We start from the raw sequence: 20,509 nt of genomic DNA on the forward strand, positions 1-20,509 counted from the left end.
CCAGGGGCCAAACTGCAGGCCACGTGCTCTCAGTTCCTGCTTTCCAGGAACTGGAGATGTTCCGGCTTAGTGGGCATCACATGGAAAAAGATGCAGTGGAGAAAGGGGAGTTCAGGAGAATCTCGTTCACGGGGGCATCCCCAAGCTCTTGTCTACTTCGGCTGTTTCCTTTCCCAGGAGCCCTCATGTTGCCTTTCTTGGTGTCTAGCCCTTCCTGCTTCTTTAGGACTCAGCAACAGCGTCACCTTCTCACCATCCTTCCTGATAGTCCCCAAGTCTGCAAAGCAGACCTTGCCCCCAGCAGCTGCAGCCCACCACTCATGACACCTACTCAATTGTTCTTTAATGCCCGGTTTATCCTGGACATATAGTGAACTCCCAAAAACCAGAACTAATTCCTCTTGGCATCTGAATAATTTAAACAAGACCTAGTGTATAACAATCAATCAATAAAAGCAAGAACAAACAGACCTTCTCTCCAGGTCGACCTGCCAGGCCCTGCTCCCCAACTTCTCCCTGAAAACGCAATGAAAGACACCCCATTATTTTCCATTTACTTTAGAGAGATGGTTGCATTCCCCTGTTGTCCTCACACCTTCACAGCACCCACCAGCCAGAGCCCTTAATTCTCAAATACACAGCATGGTGACAGGTTCAAGAGTCATGGGCTCTGAAGACCAAGGAGTTTAGCATTCTTGCAGAGCGGAATCCACTTTCTCATACTGGCTTTTGCTTTCCCCAAAGGAAACAACGCTTAGAACTGTCCCTTTAGAATTTGTTTATTTATTTTTAGTTTCAGTTTTTTAGAGACAGGGTCTCGCTCTGACACCCAGGCTGGAGTACAGTGGTGCAGTCATAGCTCACTGCAGCCTTGACCTCCTGGGCTCAAAAACTTATCCCACCTCAACCTTCTGAGTAGAGGGGCTACAGGCACACACTACCATGCACAGATGAATTTCATTTTTGATGGAGTTTCGCCCTTTGTTGCCCAGGTTGGAGTGCAGTGGCGCAATCTCGGCTCACTGCAACCTCCGCCTCCAGGGTTCAAGGGATTCTCCTGTCTCAGGCTCAGTAGCTAGGATTACAGGCACCTGCCACCACATCTGGCTAATTTTTGTATTTTTATTAGAAATGGGGTTTCACCATGCTGGCCGGGCTTGTTTCGAACTCCTGACCTCAGGTGATCCACCCTCCTCGGCCTCCTGAAGTGTTGGAATTACAGGCGTGAGCCACCGTGTCCAGCCGCACAGATGATTTTTATTTTTTAAATTTCTTTCAAGGCAGGGTCTCACTATGTTGCCTGGGTTTAGTCCCCTGGGGGAACTAAAACAGTTCCTAACTAGCACTTTGTGGTCAGGGTGAAGTGGGAAACACAGGGCCAGAGGGGCTTATCTCTGATCCAAGGGCATCAGTCAGGCTGCTCCGCTTACCAAGTTCTTACAAATCACTGATGCCGAGAGCGTTATGATGCTGGTAGTGGTGAGCACAGACTATCATCTTTGTCCAGCCATGTGTCTTTAAAATAACTAGCTTCTTGAAGTACAATTTATTTCTAATATTCATTATGCTATTTACTAAAACCTTTAGTGTAAATATTAATAAGGAAATGTGTTTTTTTCATGAATGCACAGACACACAACAGAATGAACTAACAGGTGGTATGCAGGCATATAAAGATTTTTTGTGTACCTATGCCAGACTCAATTGGTGCTAATGGACAGAATTACCAACTTATCAGAGAGAAAGAAAAAAAAAAGTAATCAAAAGCATTGCTTAGTGTAAGCAGGCATTTTATCCCGTAACGCTGGTGTCACACATCTGGCGCCAGCACATCTTAAAATTCTAGACACACTCCAATGCTCCCATCAATTTCCAATGTTTACAAGCACAATTAGTAAGAATTGCTCTAACCAGAATTGTGCAAATACTCGTCACTCAAATTGTCGCTTTCAATCTGCTAGAATAGTAGCACATTTGCAGTGGGAGTTGCTTCTTACATGTTGAGAAAAGATAAGGGGATGAGTTTGGTCAAAAAAAATTTGAAGACCATCTGAAATGCCCCCTGAATTTGTGTCATGAACCCCAATCCAAAGGCACAACGGAGGTGAAATGCCACCTTCCCGAATTCTCGAAGTGAGCCTCAAACATCGATGCCTCTGCTCATCCTTCACAGCTTTACTCCCTAAGTGGACTCTTACAGATCTGCCTCCACGACTTAGCATCAGCATAGAAAAGAATTTTTCTTTTCAGTTGATGCTTTGTCAAAATAAAGTAACAAGACCTCCGCTAGATCTCCTCTAGGACTACGAGTATGTTGGAAAAGCGTCATGACCGCAGGAATTCAGGTTTAAACTTATCAGAGAAACGTTCTGAACACGAAGCCTTAGAAATTGAATAAAATTGACACATGTGATACAGCAGTAGTCTTCTCTGTTTGGATCTTTAGACCATTAGTGATTATCAGAAATATAAAATACATAGATTGAAAAGTTGGAGCAATCCCAGAGAGTCCCTCTAATTTCAGCCCAATAATTGTCATAACGAATCCCCTTCATCTGCAGAAACTTGCACAAGAAACTCGAAGGAAATGGATGGCTTCATTACTGAATAGAAAGGTGAAGTTCATACAGTACAAACCCAAAAGGATTTGCCAATTCACAAATTTGAAAAAACACAACTGTAAGGTATGGTTGACTCTATGAAATCTGTGAAGTCAAGAACAGCAAACCTAGACAAACACTTTCAATCCTTTCTGGAAAATGACAGAATTTCAGCCCAATCAATCAAACACTGAAAGGTAGCCCGAACGCTTTGAAGACCATGTGATTCACTCCCCTACACACACAACCACCTCAGGACATGCATGAAAGAAGAAAAAAAGAAAAACTCAGTGAGTTACATGTCATCACATTTCAATGACATGGGAATCAGTATAGACATATATCTAAATGCTAGTATGGAATCTAAAAATATGAAGGGCTGTCGTCCCTGCTGGTGGCCATGGCAGGACTCATGGGTACACACTGGTACATTCATGGGGGGTGTGAGGGCTGAGTTCTTAGGATCTGGAATCCGGGAAGTGGGAGGCTCACAGTGGCTCTTGGTAAGAGAGCCACTTGGCTCAAGGTGTCTTGCTTGAGACACCTTGGGTGCAATTTAATCTGTGTTTTTTTTTCTTCTTGATTTTAATTTGGTCTTTTATAAATCACCACTTTAAGAAAGAGTGAAACAATAGGGAACATAAGGGCCCAGGATGTGCACACCAGCACCTTCACCTGCCAACAAAGGGATGCCCTCAGGTGTGCCCTCTCGCAGGGTCAGTGTCCCCCACTATGTGGGGTCCAGGCCACTACTGTGCTCTGGCTGGGCTGACATTGTTCACGCATTCTCCATCCAGCAAGCCTGCACTCCGTATCTCAGCAGTGTCTGTCTGTGGGCGGAGAGTGGGAGGTGCAGAGTTGGCTAACGCCCCATCACTGCACTTCAATAGTTCACGCCTCAGTAGAGCAGGAGACCCCACTGAGAACAGAGATCACTTAGAATAGCAAGTGGAGGGCGGGAGGAGCAGAACCCCCCACAATCTCCTGTCCAGCCACTGTCTCCTCAAAACCACAGGTTTTCATAGTGCACACACACAAACACACACATGCACACTCACACCACACATATATGGTCCAGCCCTCTCTTCCGTGTGCACAGCATTCTGAGCCCAGACCAAATTTGAGATGTTGAACCAGGGACCATGAGGTAAAATATGATCCTGCAGCCCATCAGAAAAGTCTCGCAGGGTGGCAGTCACTCCTGGAGGGAGCCTGGGCAAAGTGTGGCCATCAACACAGGGCACATGGCGGCTCTCCACTCACAGAGGGCGCAGGGGACTCTCTACTCACAGAGGCTGCCCTGTCCAAGTCACATGCTGGGGAGCCTCCCTTTTCCCCTTATGCCCATTTTTCACACTTCATTAACCACGAGAAGCTGGCCCGAGAAGGGATTGCATCTGCTGGCTTGCCTTGCCTTCTGACTTTCTGTAGGGTCAAGGTGTTAGGAAGCATTGCAATGGAGGTAGAATGCAGTTGAGAGAGACGGGGGGCAGGGGGGTGATGCGGGGAGGAAACGAGCTGTCAGTACATTTGTTCCTCTTGTTCCCTCCCTGCCAGGATAAGCCAGACAGTGGTGATGTTCTTCCCAAGGCCATGGCTCTCATGGGGGTGGGAGCTCTCTCCTCCCGCTGCAGATCTGGGTTCCAAGGAACCACTCCCTCCTTGGGCACTTTCTGTCCTAGAGGTGGTGTTGGTTCCATTGTTGCCAGCCTCGTGTTGCCATCCTGGTTGGGGCCCTTAACCCTTCCACTTTTCAATGATCTGATTTGTCTCCCACAAGATCCCAGCTGATACAGATGCTACGATAAGTCAAGATTCACACACGACCCCAAATAAACCACTTAGAATAGCAAGCGTAACGGAAAAAGAGTCAAAGTCCATACCCGAAGGCCTGGTTTTCCAGGAAGACCATCTTCCCCTCTTTCTCCTGGTTCTCCCTGTGAGAAATACACAGCAAAGTTAACAGGGGATGGGCCATGCTTGGATTAAACACACAAATACTAGGCACAGGTTGGTAAGGAAGAGAACTACCTTCACTCAGGTGATTTTAAAGGCCTTCAACTCTGCAATTACCCAATCACGGTCATCAAACATAGTAGCTCATACAGCCTCCTAGACTCTATATTCAGTAGCTGTAATTTTGATTTATAAAATGTAATTGAGGAGAACTTGCACTCTTATTGAGAGATCTAGAAAAAGGAAGATGTTGCGTAAGTGTTTCTGAGAATAAAAAAATCTTAAGTCATGATCCTTTGTCTCAAAAGATGGGAAAGAATAAAGTGCACAACATTTACATTAAATGCCTAGAAAATTAAATTAAATCCATACTTAGTGTGGATTTTGCCATAAAGAAACTGAGCTTCTAAGTCTGTTTATTGAAAAGGACAACAAATTTTCCCATAATATTCAACAGTTGCCTTTCAAGGACTGTTGAGGTGCATGCTTGAGTCTGTGCTGTGTGTGCTCATCAGAAAAGAATAAAGTTCATTTGTTAAAATACTTGGATGGTTGTCTAATAATTCGTTTAAAGTATTTAAACCTGTATTTGCGCTCCATTTGTATGCTATTTAACCTTGATTCTTACCTTAATCATTCTACCATAATAAGCCCCACCAGAACACTGTTAAAATTGAAATCTCTTATTATGTCAGTAAGAGTATTTGGAAGTATTCCTCCTTGAAAATAAATAAATAAATAATAAATGAAACATAGTTCTAACAGATCTATTTGGTTTTTTAATTTTTTTTTTTTTTTTTTTTTTTGAGACAGCATCTCACTCTGTTGCCCAGGCTATAGTGCAATGGCACAATCATAGCTCACTGCAGCCTCGAATTCCTGGGCTCAAGCAATCCTCCCACCTTGGCCTCCCAAGTGAATGGGAACACAGGTGCCCACTCCCATACCAGGCTAATTCCTGCCTAGGCCTCCCGAAATGCTGGGATTACATCTGTGAGACACTGTGCCTGGCTAAATTTTAAAGCCCAGCGCTTCCAAATCCTTCCGCAGTTATCTGAAAAGGAATAAGGAACTTCCCCCACATGTGACCTCATAAATCCAAACACTTCAGCTGAGTCCTGACATAAGACCCAGGCAACCAACTTGTTTTAGAATTCACCAAAAATCAAGAATCTCTTTTATTTTCTCTTTTGTTTTGGGTTCCCAAACTGGTGCCAACCCCATCAGTAACCAACCTTGGTTCCTGGCAGGCCTGGTGGTCCATTTAGCCCGTCTTTTCCAGGGAGTCCCTGGGGCAAGCGGGGAAAACATAGAATAACAAGGAGAGGCATGTTTAGGAAAGGCTTACGTTAAGCTGTTTCAAACCAGGAGCTGTTTTGCAGCCAGGATCCAGGAGGCTCAGCCCTACCCTCTGATCAGTGGGGCCCTGTCTCCAGAGCAATTGTGGTCTCTGACCACGTTTCCCTCTGTTACTGCTGCAGCAAATACCACCCTCTGGGCAATGTCTGATTTTCAGTACACTGGCCATGCGTGGAGGGTGGGGGTGCAGGAAGACGTCTGTCACCTCTTGCTCTGATCATTCCACCTCTACCCTCAGCTTCCAAGAGGCCCTGGGGACCACAGTATCTGCACTGCTCCTCCTCTCTCCTCTCCGGGATCTCTTTTCCATCTTGTCTCTTTCTTCCCCCTACTATCGTCCCTTCCTCTTGTCCTTCAAAAAAGCACAACTTCAACCTATCGGCATGGCTTGGCATCACGGCCTGTTATTTCGAATGCCAGCACTTAGGAGCTCCATGTTATGTTTTCCGACGTCAGGTGTTTCCCCTACCACCATCCTCGGGCTGTGGCAGCGCCGGAGTTACTGCAGCTGGTTGCAGTGAGGAGATGAAGGCTCTGTAGGCTGAGTGACTCAATCAAGCTCACAGGGATAGTGACAGGGATCCACACGGTTTAACTGGCTCCGCCTCAGGGCTCCCTCCACTATACCAGAGACACTATAGCTTCTTCTTTTCCTCTGTGCCTTAAATGATGAGTCAGGCCACATGGGGCAGGGGGGCTGACAACACATCCTGGGGCCTGTCAGTTCTGGGGAGGCATTGTATGGAGGGAAGGGGAGCATCAAGAAGAATAGCTAATGCCTGCTGGGCTTAAGACCTAGGTGATGGGTTGATCTATGCAGAAAACCATGTGGCACACGTTTACCTATGTAACGAGCTTACACATCTGGCACATGTACCCTGGAACTTAAAAGTTAAAAGAAAAAAAAAAAATCATGTGTCAGGCACACACACCCTTCCCCATGACTGACATTAGGGAAAACATTTCCCCAGTGGAATAGCTCCCATGCTATTGCTTTCATAGCTATTCACAAGCGAATGTTTTTTATAACCCTGGTGATTCTTCCACCCACAGAACCTTCTGCCACCCAATTTGACTCATCTCTCCCTATGCCTCCAGCTCGGACTGGCGACTAGTGAAAAGACACCCCCATGTGCACAAAGCAGGTGTCCTGGAAGACAAGGCTTTAGGAAGGCAAGAGGGAGGGCTTTTGGAGGCATTAAGGCTGCCTACACCAGTGAAAGCAGGATCTTGACCGGGAGCAAATGCCAAGGCCAGAAGCTGTACTTCAAACCTTCTGTGGCTACAGCCATGTCTTGGCAGACTAGAAATGCTCACACTGCCTTCCTTCCTCTTCTGACCTGCTCCCCTTCTCTGAATATTCACACCGACCTGCATACTTTCTGATGAGCCCATCAGATCGGATGAGATTGCTCATGTGTCTGAGCTTTCTGAGGATCCTGTCACTGATGTAAATTGTTTATGGGTGGTGTTGCAGTTGACTGTGTGTTTGGAAATGTTTGACGGTGATGGTGCTGTTCACACAGTGTTCCTTCCACAGGTGATCGGTTCACCTGAGTGCCCAGCACGGCACTGAATTCACTTCCAATGCCCTTTGGCATGCTTCACTGGAACGCAACAGAGCTGGGGGTGCTGGTGCTGCAGCGAGCATAGGTCCCCTGGGCTCCTGGATCCACTCTCACCCATGGGTCTGTGCTCTGTGAAGTGAGGAGAACTGGCCTTTGTGTGACCCAATCCACTTCACCTCCACCTCACCCCTCCTCCAGCATCAGGTCCTCCTAGCTGGGACCTTCCCCATCGGGACTCACGGATGGAGAACCAGCTGTAAGAAAATCCCTTTAAGGTGGCCCAGAAGCCTCCCTGTGGGCAGATCATGAGACCTACCCAGGTCTCAGCCCACGCTATCCATCATTGTCGTGAAAAGCTGCAAACCAACTTTAACTACTGTGAGCTTCCTATCTAGGGAGACATTCATGTTTTCTTTCTTTCTCTCTCTCTTTCTTTCTTTCCCTCTTTTCTCTTTTCTTCTTTTCTTTTCTTTTCACAGTGTTTCACTCTTGTTGCCCAGGCTAGAGTGCAATGGTGCAATCTTGGCTCACAGCAACCTCTGCCCCCGGGTTCAGGCAATTCTCCTGCCTCAGCCTCCTGAGTAGCTGCCATTACAGGCACACACCACCATGCCCAGCTAATTTTTGTATTTTTAGTAGAGACGGGGTTTCTCCATGTTGGTCAGGCTGGTCTCAAACTCCTGACCTCTAGTGATTTGCCTGCCTCGGCCTCCCAAAGTACTGGGATTACAGGTGTGAACCACCGCACTTGGCAACATTAATGTTTTCTAAGCTCCAGCTGCCCCCTGAGAGCCCCAGGGTCTTTGTTTGCAAGGGAGAAAACATGATCAGGATCATACGGGAAGGGCGGCCCCAGCTCCCCACCCATTGCTTCTGGTCTCCAGAATTCTCAAGGATGAGTGGTCATGCCTTCAGCAGCAAATGACTCTTGAATGTGTCTTTTGGTGAAAAAGAGAAAGGGCAGTGAGTGGACTGAGGAAAGTCGCCCGAATCCACACCCTGGCCAGAGCACACGGGGAGCGTTCCCAGCAGATGGGGCACTAGCATGGGGAGCCGCAGCAGAAGGAAGACCCAGGCTGAGTGCCGGGGCTGCAGGCCTTGCTGGCCAACGAGTCCTCAGCTCTAGGAAAGTGGTCCTGGCCAGCTGCAGGGGCTCAGTGCTCCCCCAAAGCAATGGGGAGAGGGAGGAGGAAGAGGTTCCCAGACACTCACCGCGGGCCCAGGAGGCCCGGTCTTTCCCGGGAAGCCGATCTCTCCAGGCAGACCCTGAAAGGCGACCACAGGGACACCATTAGCCTGACCTGTTCAGAGATCAGATCAATGACTCGACCTCTTTCCTGGCATGAGCCCAGGCCTCCGGGTCTAAGGAGGGAACCCCAAAGCCACTGTTGTCCTTGGTCATCCGCTGTGAAATACAGAGTACGTCTGCAGTTAACATGTCCAAGGCTTATGTGGTCTGCAGTCGGGACCTCCCTCCCATCCACTGCCACCCACAGGGACAGAAAGCTGCCTCCCTCTGCTGATGGCAGGGCCTGCTCCACGCATTGGGTGGTATGGATTCTCCCCCTCCCCCATGTCCATTTTCAGGATACTTTTTCAGCAGCACCCGAACGATGGGAAGGGAAACGCTGACAAAGGCTTGCCTGGGTCCTGTTTTGCCTCAAAGACAAATCACAAACTACGAAAAGACACCCGAATGGGCAACCCCAGGCTAACATGCCTTCTACATGCCAGACTCTGGAGGTGGCCACCAAAGTGCCACATGAGTTCCAGTGGTGCTCTAAGCCAAAGCTTCTGAAGGTCTGCGAGTCCAGAGCCTGGCGGGGGGTGGCTATGTGTCGGGGTCCTCCTCTGTGTGTTTTTGTACTGGACTTGGGCAGATAAAAGACGAGGCCATTCACAAAGATGTCCCCAGTTCCCACGGGTCAGGAAACCACCATCTAAGTGCGCTTGTAGAAAATCAAAGCCAGTCTTACCGGAGAACCTCCTGGTCCCGGGGGGCCTGGGACACCAGGTGGTCCTGGAGGGCCCTGTGGAGAAAGAGCATTGGGTGGGTTACAGATGGGCCCAGACCAGCCTCCTAAGGACACTGGGCATTTGACAGAGGCAAAGGGAAGGGGACAGGAGGATGAGGTGGGATTTTACTTTATTTGTAATGCCTGATTTTTCAAACAAAAACAGGCAAAAACAAAAAGAAAAGACTTGAACAAAACTTTGCAAAATGCTAACATTTTGTATTTGGGTGATGGCTGTTCCATTGTCTGTAATATTATCTATTCTGCTATATACATACATTTTTGAGTATTTCATGTAAATAGACATGTGTGTGCACACGTGCACACACACACACACACACACGCAGTCTGACACACACATAAAGGCCTTCCAGAAGAACACTTCCCAATCATGAGTCATGGAGTAGAGCTGGCACCAAGGTCAGAATCGCCAGGGGTGAGTGAGGAGACCTCATGCCCAGACCTTCTGGTTCTGCAGGTTTGGGGTGAGTGGGTCTTGCATCTGTACTTGTGAAGGTTCTCCCATGATTCTGCGGGGATCAGTCCTTACAGCCACTTGCCATATGTAGATTCATACATTATTTAAATCATTCATGGCCTACACTTAAACTTGTGGGCATCTCTAAGGGCCAGGAACAGAAGCTGGTACTGTTAGTAAACAATGTTAAGACCCGTTTCCAGGATCCTGTCTTGGTTGAAGGGGAGGGTCGGGGAGGGGAAAAACATGTAGACAAACAATTATGGTAGAAAAGGGCCAGGCATGGTGGCTCACAACCGTAATCCCAGCACTTTGGAAGGCTGAGGCAGGAGGATCACTAGAGGCCAGGAGTTTGAGACTAGACTTGGTAAAATAGCAAGACCCTATCTCTCCAGAAATAAAAGATAAAAATTAATTGGGCATAGGGACTCTCACCTGTAGTCCCAGCTACTCAGGAGGCTGAGGCAGGAGGACTGTTTGAGTCTGGGAGTTTGGGGCTGCAGTGAGCACTGCACTCTGGCCTGGGTCAGAACAATACCCTGTCTCTATGAAACACACACACACACACACACACACACACACACACACCAAAAAACAAATGAAAAGACTAATGGTCCAACTAAACTCATGAGCACAGGTCCAGGTCCAGGGGTCCTGGGACACCAGGTGGTCGTTGTACCTGGGACTGATGCTATGCATCTGGAGGGAGGATGCAAGTGGCAGAGAGGGTGCCTGAGTCCTGAAGAAAGCCAGAGAAATAAACAACAGGTCAGGCCGACAAAGCAGGTGGACTGCGTTCACAACAGCCGGCTGCTGTTCAAGGTATTGCATTTTGAATGACAGCCAACAGTGCCACGTGAGGACAGTGTGGGCTTGCACAGGGCAGACGGAGGCTGAGCCAGGACCTCAGAGGTGAGGGGCTGTCAGGGTGAGGAGGAGCGACATTGCTGTGAAGGTCTTGGAAGTAACTGAAGGAGCACAAGAAGATGTGTGTGGTACCACGTGTGCCCAGGAAAGCAGCCTGCGGTCTGGGGAGACCGGAGGGAGGAAGGGTGGACATGGGGTTATAAACAGGGGCGAGCTGGAATCATACAACACCAGGTGCCTGGAGGGAGTGTGGATGTGGTGTTCTGCATATATGCAGGTTCCTGACAGCCTCACGCAGGGATGCCCTCATTTTACAACAGCCAGTGACCCCAGAGCTGAGCCACCTTAGAAAATCAGTGGCTCTGATAAAGGGTGAGTTCCCCACGCCCTCCTCCCTCAGCTCCAGCACCACCGATCGCTGCTCCACACAACTTGTGGGAGGTACAGATGACTTTTCTAGCTCAGGTTTCCCTCTGGATACTCCCTCCCCACCTCCCACACCTCCCTGCTGAGCCATCTCCACCTTTCTGAGATGGTCTCCAAATTCCCTAGGGGAATTAATCTCTCCCTGCTCCACGCTCAAGACCAACTTAACTGTGCTGATCTGACCCACAGACCCTCGAGGACAGGCCCCTCTTGTTCCCTCTGCACCTCACACAGTGACTATCCCAGGATGTGGCATCCAGCAGGCGCTCAGCAAATGCAAGTGTCGAAGAGACTAAGTTTGCGTTCAGAAACAACACGGCATGGCCACTTGAGGGCGAGAAACACCAAAAAATGGCAGAGGTGGCCGCATCGGTGAACTAACTGTTCCCCTTTCTCCCTCTGGGGACACCCGTGAGCCGAAAAGCAGGCGTAGAGGGGACCATGTACTGAACAGGACTTGGGGACACCTGGACCTAGTTTTCTCAGCAGCTCGCTCAGTGCTGTCAAGTCTTGGGGGGTAGCGTCTTCCCTCATCGAAGGCATTGGTTCACAGCTGGAGCAACGGAGGGGCAGGCAGGGCTGCAGGGCGCCCTGGGCAGGTTCCAATCTGGGTGCTCCCTAATGGACAAGGACTGCTGGAAAGCCTTAAAGAAGCCTCCGGGCCCCACTCTGTTTTCGGCTAGCCTTACTACCTCCACAGGCTGCTCCAGCCTGCAGTGACACTCAGAGCTCCCACACACTCCAGGGGCACATGCCAGGTAATCTTTTTTTTGTTGAGATAGGGTCTTGCTCTGTTGCCCAGGCTGGAGTGCAGTGGCGTCATCATAGCTCACTGCAGCCTCCAATTCCTGGGCTCAGGTGATGCCTCAGCCTCTTGAGTAGCTTGGACTACAGGCGCCTGCTACCATGCCTGTCTAATTTTGTATTTTGTAGAGACAAGGTCTTGCTATATTGCACAGAACTCCTGGGCTCAAGCAATCCTCTGCTTCAGCCTCCCAAAGTGCTGGGGTTACAGGGGTGACAGGTGATCTATTTTTACCTCAACATGGTCTTTGAGGGCCCCACAGCACCCCAAGCCCACAGAGTATATCAGAGGGCCCTTCCCAACCACACAGGAGTCTCTTTGTTAGCAGTCTGAATGAGCAATTCAGTTCCCTTCCCTCCTTAAATTTCCAGGGATGCTGATGCTCTCTGGAGTGTTCTGTGCTTTTTCAAAACGGTGAGCCCGGGAAGGCGGCCCCCTCGACCAGCCCTTTGCTCTGGCCCTGCTTGCTTTCCTCCTCTGCCCCTTGCAAACCCCCTTGCCCTGCTGCTGCTTGCTAGTTTTGGAGTCTCAGCATGTTAGAGGTGGTGGCTCTTTAGTAGTCACCTAGTGGAAATTAAACCTCCTTGTCTGACAATGAAGAGAACTGAGGCCTAGAGAGGGTGAGGACCCTCTTGGGGTCACACAGCCATCAACTCCGGCTGCTGCAGACATACCCGGAGAACCTGTCACACATGCAAATACACAAAACCGTTGTTTAGATTCAGAGGCAGCAGGTCAGGGACAGGTTCCAAAGGTGACTTTTGAGACACCAAATAATTCTGATGGGCTGCCAGGTTTGGCTATGACTGGTCTATGCCAGCCCCATACTCCGCCATCACCAACCCGGCACTGCTGATGAGGCTGTGAGCAGAACAGCCCAGGAGGGAGAAGAGACCAGACAGGCAGGACAAGGGGCTCGGCCACCTCCATTCAGCAGTTGCTTCACCTGTGCCTCACACACCGGCTCATTCCAGCCCTCTCACTGGTCATGGGAGGCTGGGCTTTTTCGTATCACTTTACAGAGGAGGAAGATGAAGTGATATTAGATAAGGCTCATATGGGGATACAGCACCCTGATCCCTTCTCTCCTCCCAAGCACAGCACCCCGGGCTTGCAAACTGTCTGCACAGTCCCCACTCGGGGGCATGGGTCTCACCCCCGTTACAGCCCCTTTCCTCCCTTTAACACAATATGATCTCCTAAAAGACTCTCTGCATGTTAAGGGGGACTAGAACTTAGGGCTTGAAACGTGGGTTTGAAGATGTCAAAGCCTGTCTCCTTGGTAAGACCACAGCACCTGGTTCCATGCTACGCACACAGTAGAGACTGGATAACTGTTTGCTTGTTTGATGCTGTACGCTTAGGAATGAGAGCAAAATCCTACCCAGTCATTAAACCTAGCCACTGCGGTAGCCACTTAGAGAGAGAGAGAAGCTGGAAGCAGCAACTGTCAGAGTCTGGAAACCTCTTCCAAGAGGGATCACAAAAAGGGTGAGGTGATCTGCTTCCAGCCCCTTTTCCAGTTTACAGGGGACCTGCGCACAAGTCCAGGTGGAAACGCTGGGTACGGTGGCAAGAGGAAACAGCCCTCGGGACGCAGCTCAGCCAGTCTGCCAATGGACCCTGCTCTCTTGGCCATGCTCTGCCTTCCAATGGCCACAGACAGCCACACAGTCGTGGCAGAAACTCTAAACAGAGCAGCCGCCTTGCCCTGGGGGTTACAGTCAGCCTTGTCCTGATTAGCAGATAGGTCCGCTTTCTGACACAGCCTCAAGCCAGCCATGGGAAGGGCTGGTGGAAAAGAGAGAGTGAGCAGGACCATGATGGACTCAAGGGCCTTTCAGAACACGGCTGGGATAGCTATTTCTTTCTTTCTTTTTTTTTTCAAAAATTTTTATTGCATTTTAGGCTATGGGGTACATGTGAAGAACATGCAAGATAGTTGCATAGGTACACACATGGCAGTGTGATATGCTGCCTTCCTCCCCCTCACCTATATCTGGCATTTCTCCCCATGCTGTCTCTCCCCAACTCGCCACCCCCGCTATCCCAATGAGAACGCATGGACACAGGGAGGGGAGCATCACACACTGGGATAGCTATTTCTACTTTACCACTCCCCCAAAGGGAAGGGAGGAAACTTAACTTCCCAAAGCATGGACTAGTCCCCTGGCATCCTACACGGACTCTGTCCATAGTACCGCAAGGCCCCTGCCCACGCGCAAATCCCTGCACTCAGGGTCTGGGAAGATTCACACCTCAGATGGGAGAGTTGAGCGTCAATATGTGACAGGATGTGGGTGATGGCTTTAAAGGAGAGGAGCAGTGGGCAGGCACAGCTTTGGGCCTTAAAGCCAGGGACCTGCACTATCCCGGAGCACCTGGGAGAAGTTATCCCTGGAGACCCAGCATGGTGGTGGGCAGAGCTCCTCCCCCCAGCCAACGCTAGGAGGTACCACTGTGTTCTCTCTGGGGTCTTAAGACAACTCAGTCCTCCACCCCAGAAAATTAGAGACTAGTAAGACAAATAAAACACAGGCCTCTGGTCTCCTGGGAAAAGCATCAGAGGGCTTGGGATTCAAAGGCAGGGTTATATTTTGAGCAGCTGTGTGACTTAGGCAAGGGATTTGGTTTCTAAAAATGTACAGTAGGTACAAAAATACTTTCTTTGCAGAATTGTTTTGTATAAAAACTATGGCTTCCGGCATGTAGCAGAATTCATGAGATACCTGTTGAACAGAATGAAAACAGAGATAAAAGAGGTGCTTGAAGGCCACGGAGCTCAGAGGCAGGCATGTGGAGAAATCAGGAGCATCTCGAAAAGTGGGGTGAGCTTGGCGTGCAGAGGGGAGTGGAGTATGAGGAAAAGGAAGCCACAGGACGATGGAGCAGCTGAGCCATGGCTGGAGGGCAGGGAGAGGGAGGAAGAGAGGCATCCCTGGTGCAGGAAAGACAAGGCTTTGTCTTTGAGGGAGCACAGAAATAATCGAGGTGGCCTAAAAGAGTGACACAAAAAGACTTACGCTTAGAAAGACACATTTCTAGTGTCCCTAGCAGCCAATGGTAAGATGAAATCTTGCAAGATGAGAGACCATGAGACAGTCAACTATGAAAGCAGGCAGAACGCAGCCAGAGCCGGCACTGGAGGAAGGTGATGGGGGCAGGGATGCAGACAGACCAGGGGCAGGTCTAAGCCAGAGCTCAGTGGTCAGGCAGGGACCAGCTGGATTGGAACTGGGACTCAGCCTAAAACACTCAAAGGAGGAGGCCTTTCAGTGGAATGATTCTGCAGGGGAGTGGCAGGTGTGTGGCTTTGGATTCTGCAGGGGAGTGGACAGGTGTGTGGGTTTGGTGTGGGGGGGATGATGGATTCAATTTTGATCTATTTCATGTGTTTAACTAAAAGATCTGCAGGGCCTGAGAGAGAAAGAAAGAGAGAGAGAGAGATTGATTTTTGGGGAGGGTAACTGTGAATGTAAACAGAGTGCTGGTCTACCGGTGTTGCTGTTGGTGGAGGGATTCCAGAAAGCTCTTGCATTTTCCAGATAAAATAACACTCTGTAACAGAGGCTTAACATCATCTCAGCTTTCTTGGATGACATAATGGCACTTCAGCATCTTCCATGGCCTTGGAGACCTTATCATGAGGTGCAATAGCTACTGTTGAGTTTGGACCGACCTTCCTTGGCCTTCTGATTAATCAGTACCCTCATTTCATGTCTGTTTTTTCTCTTGGAAATTAAGTTGAACAACACCTCAAACAGAATAGCCGTTGGAGTTACCTTATTGGTAAGCTTCCCAATGAAACCAGAAGACTTATTAATTGAAAAATCGTAGGAAAGCAACATTGAACTGGTTTTCTATTTTTTCCTGCATATACTTGAATGGCATTTGGGTTTTCTAGGACTAGAAAGTCCTCTTTCCCCTCCACTTCCTCCCACAAAAAAAAAAAAAAAAAAAAAAAGAAAAGAAAAGAAAAAGGAAAAAGAAACTTCCAGAAAGCCAAAGATTCTACACATTATTATCCTTTTACAGATGAGGATATTAGAGTTTCCCATCTTTCAAGGAAGAATGGGACTATAGGAAGGTTGAGAATAAATCACAAGAAGCGACACCATCAGTAACAAGTGTGGGTGCTACAGGCAAGTCACTCTTCCCCTGCAGGCCTGGGAACAGACAGGTAGAAACTCATGTGAAAGGAAATCTAGGACTTTGGGTGAAAATGGCTTGGGTCAAATCCCAGGTGGCCTCATACTGCATCCATAGACTTGGACAGTGGATTTTGCCTCTCAGAGCCGACTTCAGCTGCCATAAAATGGTTGGGGGCCCCTTCCTCCAATCAGTATGTGTGGATTAAAGAAGTGTGAACTAGCTCAGAACACCGGAGGAATTCACAAATGTGACTTCTCTTTCTTCTCCCTTAATCATTAACAAAATATCTAAACAACCAATTCATCTAATTATTAATAACAAATTAGTCAATAGACATAAATGTTAACAAATATATAGCTTTTCATTATTAGTAATGAAAACAACTAATTAATGGACCACTTATTAATTAGCCAATCAGTCCAATTATAAATAAAACAACATTTGATCCCTGTAATACTACAGCAGCTAAACAACCATTTAATATGATTAGTACTTACAATGATGATGCATGAACAACTAATTAACCTAATTATCATTAATAAAGAATAATTATTCCTAATAACCACCTAGTTCCAATTGGATTTAAAAACTTAGATGGAATTTCAAGATGCATGAAAATTACTTGCATAAATTAGCATGGCAATCAAATTCCTTCGTGACTTAGATATGTTTATTTTGGGGGTAAGCTGTTCAGAATTTGTGAGTCCTCCCCTGAGATGGTGGATCCCTGCAGCACTAGCCCTTATGACTTCTCACCTCAATGGGTTTCTGCACAGAGGCCCAGGGCCATAGCCTACCCAGCCTCCTCTCGGGCCAAGCCCTCCCCTGCCTGCGTTTCCACCAATTCAAGGGACTTCATCCTGAGCACAGCACCAAGCAGCACTGCCTGTGCATAAACACTTGACCAGACCGGACACAGATTTCCAATTTTCCTAAAAGGGTGCCAGAACACAGGAGTCGCCACATAGGACATCCTGGTTGTATAGATTTATTATAGAATTTTCTAGCAGGTGGAATATTTCATTTTGAAAGAAAGGCATGAAAAGCATCTTATAGGATTCTAGCCACCCCGGGGCTTCGCACGCTCTGAGATGGCAGTGTGACTCTTCCCATAACGCAAAGCTAATTAAACTCTCTGAGCTTGGTTTCTCTGGATTTTAAATGAGGATAAGCATATTTTGCTCACAGGCAGTTATAAGGAATAGACACGATTATCTGTGAAAGCTAAAGAGAATGCCTGGCAACAGCAGAAACTCAACATGCAGGTTTTCCTTTACTTCTTCCCACTGCTCTTTCAGGGATAGGCTGCATGGGATCAGCCTTGGTTTTCCAGGTCAGTGTCAAGATCCTGATCTGGGCCTCCACAGAGCCTTGACTTCCTCTCCAAAGCTCAGCTCAGGGGATTCTCATTCCACATTAATCCTGTGTTTTTGTTTGATGATGCTTTGACATCCTGAGGCCTCGTGGATGCAGAAAGGGCCTTCCCCTCCCAGGGGTAGCTAATTCCTAGAGATTGCAAAGGACTTGCTTGAGAGTAGGACCCCAATATGCAAACTGGCCAATCCCTAGTCCACACCCCCACCACCTCCTTCAATCAGGCTCCTGTAGTCTTGGACAGGACACGACCTCTCTGCTCTAAATCACCCCTGGACCAGGTACTAGACCGTAAGACACCACCACTACAGGTTGAAGCCTGTGGAAATCATTCAAAACTGTCCAATGCTAAGCCTGCTCAGCAACTGACCCTGCCTTGCCCTTGCCTTCCCTTGAAAACCACAATAGAGGCTCCTGCCCACATCTGCCTTTCACTGTCTCTGCCTTTGAACTGCCTCTGGTGCAACCCTGGCAGCCCTGAAGGAAAAAGACGCTCCCATCCACGGAAACTGTGAGGAGCAAACCACCTCCAGTGATGGCCAGCTCCTGATCTGTTGGCCTCACCCTACCTAAATAAATAGGTTCAGAGGAAAACACCTTCTCTATCCGTGTCTCTTTCTGGCCCATTAATGTGTGAATCCTCACGGCGTAGACCGCAGCTACTTAGATTTGACCTCCCAGGAGCTGAGTTTGGTACCCAGTGTGTACTTAATAAAAACCTGTTGAATGAATAAATCCATGAATGAACAAGCAAGTAAATGGTAAGCAGGAGAAAACAGAGGCCAGGCCAAGGCCAGGTAGGCACATGGATATGTCAGAAAGAGTGACTCAGAGGAAATGGCTGAGATGCATAGAAACCCAATGTCCTGCTGTGGAGAAACAGGAATGCTTTTACACTGTTTGTGGGAGTGTAAATTAGTTCAACCATTGTGGAAGACAGTGTGGCACTTCCTCAAGGATCTAGAATCAGAAATACCATTTGACCCAGCAATCATTCTACTATAAAGACAACATGCACACATATGTGTATTGCAGCACTATTTACAATAGCAAAGACTTGGAACCAACCTAACTGCCCATCAATGATAGACTGGCTAAAGAAAATGTGGCACATATACACCATGGAATACTATGCAGCCATAAAAAAGGTTGAGTTCATGTCCTTTGCAGGAACATAGATGACATTGGAAGCCATCATTCTCAGCAAACTAACACAGGAACAGAAAACCAAACATCTCATGCTTTCATTCATAAGTGGGCGTTGAACAATGAAAACACATGGACACAGGGAGGGGAACAAGACACACCAGGGCCTGCCAGGGGATGGAGGCAAGGGGAGGGAGAGCATTAGGACAAATCCCTAATGCATGTGGGGCTTGAAACCTAGATGACGGATGGAGAGGTGCAGTAAACCATCATAGCACATGTATACCTATATAAAAAACCTGTACATTCTGCACATGTATCCCAGAACTTAAAGTAAAATAAAATTAAAGAAAGAAAGAAAGAAAGAAACCTGGCCTCTTAGCATAAGAGTGGCTCACTTGAACAGAGCTTTGATTCCATCAGGCAGTGGCCCCAACCAGACCACCAGGTGGTATATACTGCAAATGCTGTATTGCCTGGTTCTGAACCATTGAGATTCCTGAACACATCAGGGTGCACGATCACAGGGTGCAAATCCCTGCCATGAAAAGCCTGGCAATATTTATATCTATAGCACTCAGCTCAGTGTCTGGCATTCAGTAAGGATTTACTGAAAGAAAATAACTTCAAAGTTAAAAATGAAAGAACGAAAGCTCTTTTCCCAGATAACAAACAAAGAGTTGTAGGGGAAAAAATTATAGCTTAAAATAATTTGATAGAGCTGCATTGATGATGAATTTTAAAATATACAAGGTTGGTTTGCTATGAAGCAAGGTAATAAAACAAAGGCGAAACCCGCTCTATTTTTCATTATTAACAGCAAAATGCCACAGTGAATGAGAAATATTTAGAAAACTGTGAATTATGATGGATCGTATATTCTTATTTCCTGCTGCATCCGGACCTGAAGGAAGGGTGCAGAAATGAAGTCTCAGATTGCATCCAAGATGCCATCTTTCACTAGAATGTTTTCATGTCAGCCAGCAGAAAAAACTGGCTTCTGAAGTGCAGTGAGCAGTGTTTTCTGGATAAGTGCCTCCCTGCCAGTGTGGGAAGGACAGTGTGACCACCACCCGGGGGAGTCTGCTGTGGAGGTGGGGCTGTCCAGTCCCAGGTGGTGCTGAAGCCACCTGCGTCAGGGCAGCTCCAGAAGGACCAAACGGAAGAACCCAACCGTGACTCGTGCTCACCTGCTTGGTGCCAAAGAGGCCAAGAGAACAGGGACAGCCATGTCTGTCTACACCCTGTTTGCTATGCCTCGGGACCTCATTATCAACTGTCACAGTCCCTGCTCTTCTCCTCAACCTCCGGGTCTGTCCTCCTTTTTTAATTGTACTAGTATTTTCAACAAATGATGAACTGAAGTTCAGAAGGTTGAGTCACTTATCCAAGATCCTTCAAAACCAGAAAGTAGCGAGCGCTGAGCCTGGGTCTCTGCTGTTCCTTCTGTGCCTTCTGCTTGCTGGTCCTGCTTCATCATGAATGATCTGGAGGACTGTGTGACCGAAGGCCTAACCCCATCATTTTACAGATAGGGAAACTGAGGCCTGGGCAGGGAAGGTCTTGGCCAATGTCCCAGTGTTTTGGAAGACAGACTGAGATCCAGACCCAGTGGCCACCCCTTTTGGTTTTCTGGCCTCTGTGGCTGATCCCCTTACAACGCTCACTGAGTTCATCCTCCTATCTCTGCTGCTCCATGCCCTCTGCACTGGCAGCGACACATGCTGCCCGATTCCTGCCCAGTGCTGCACTGTGGTGCAACA

The 20,509-nt window shown here is 48.1% G+C and overlaps 1 protein-coding gene across 1 annotated transcript in view; it reads right to left on the reverse strand.

Moving 5' to 3' along the window:
* The window catches only part of COL22A1 (collagen type XXII alpha 1 chain), a 320,593-nt gene that overhangs the window by 121,486 nt on the left and 178,598 nt on the right, over positions 1 to 20,509 (reverse strand). The window contains exons 24-28 of the mRNA XM_003933680.4: positions 9,460 to 9,513; positions 8,696 to 8,749; positions 5,792 to 5,845; positions 4,484 to 4,537; positions 472 to 516 (exon numbers count right to left, since the gene is read on the reverse strand). Of these exons, the coding sequence (XP_003933729.3) occupies positions 472 to 516; positions 4,484 to 4,537; positions 5,792 to 5,845; positions 8,696 to 8,749; positions 9,460 to 9,513 (261 nt within the window). The remainder of the gene's footprint in view (positions 1 to 471; positions 517 to 4,483; positions 4,538 to 5,791; positions 5,846 to 8,695; positions 8,750 to 9,459; positions 9,514 to 20,509) is intronic.

The sequence above is a fragment of the Saimiri boliviensis genome, chromosome 15 (genome assembly GCF_048565385.1).
Source record: "Saimiri boliviensis isolate mSaiBol1 chromosome 15, mSaiBol1.pri, whole genome shotgun sequence".
Taxonomy (NCBI): domain Eukaryota; kingdom Metazoa; phylum Chordata; class Mammalia; order Primates; family Cebidae; genus Saimiri; species Saimiri boliviensis.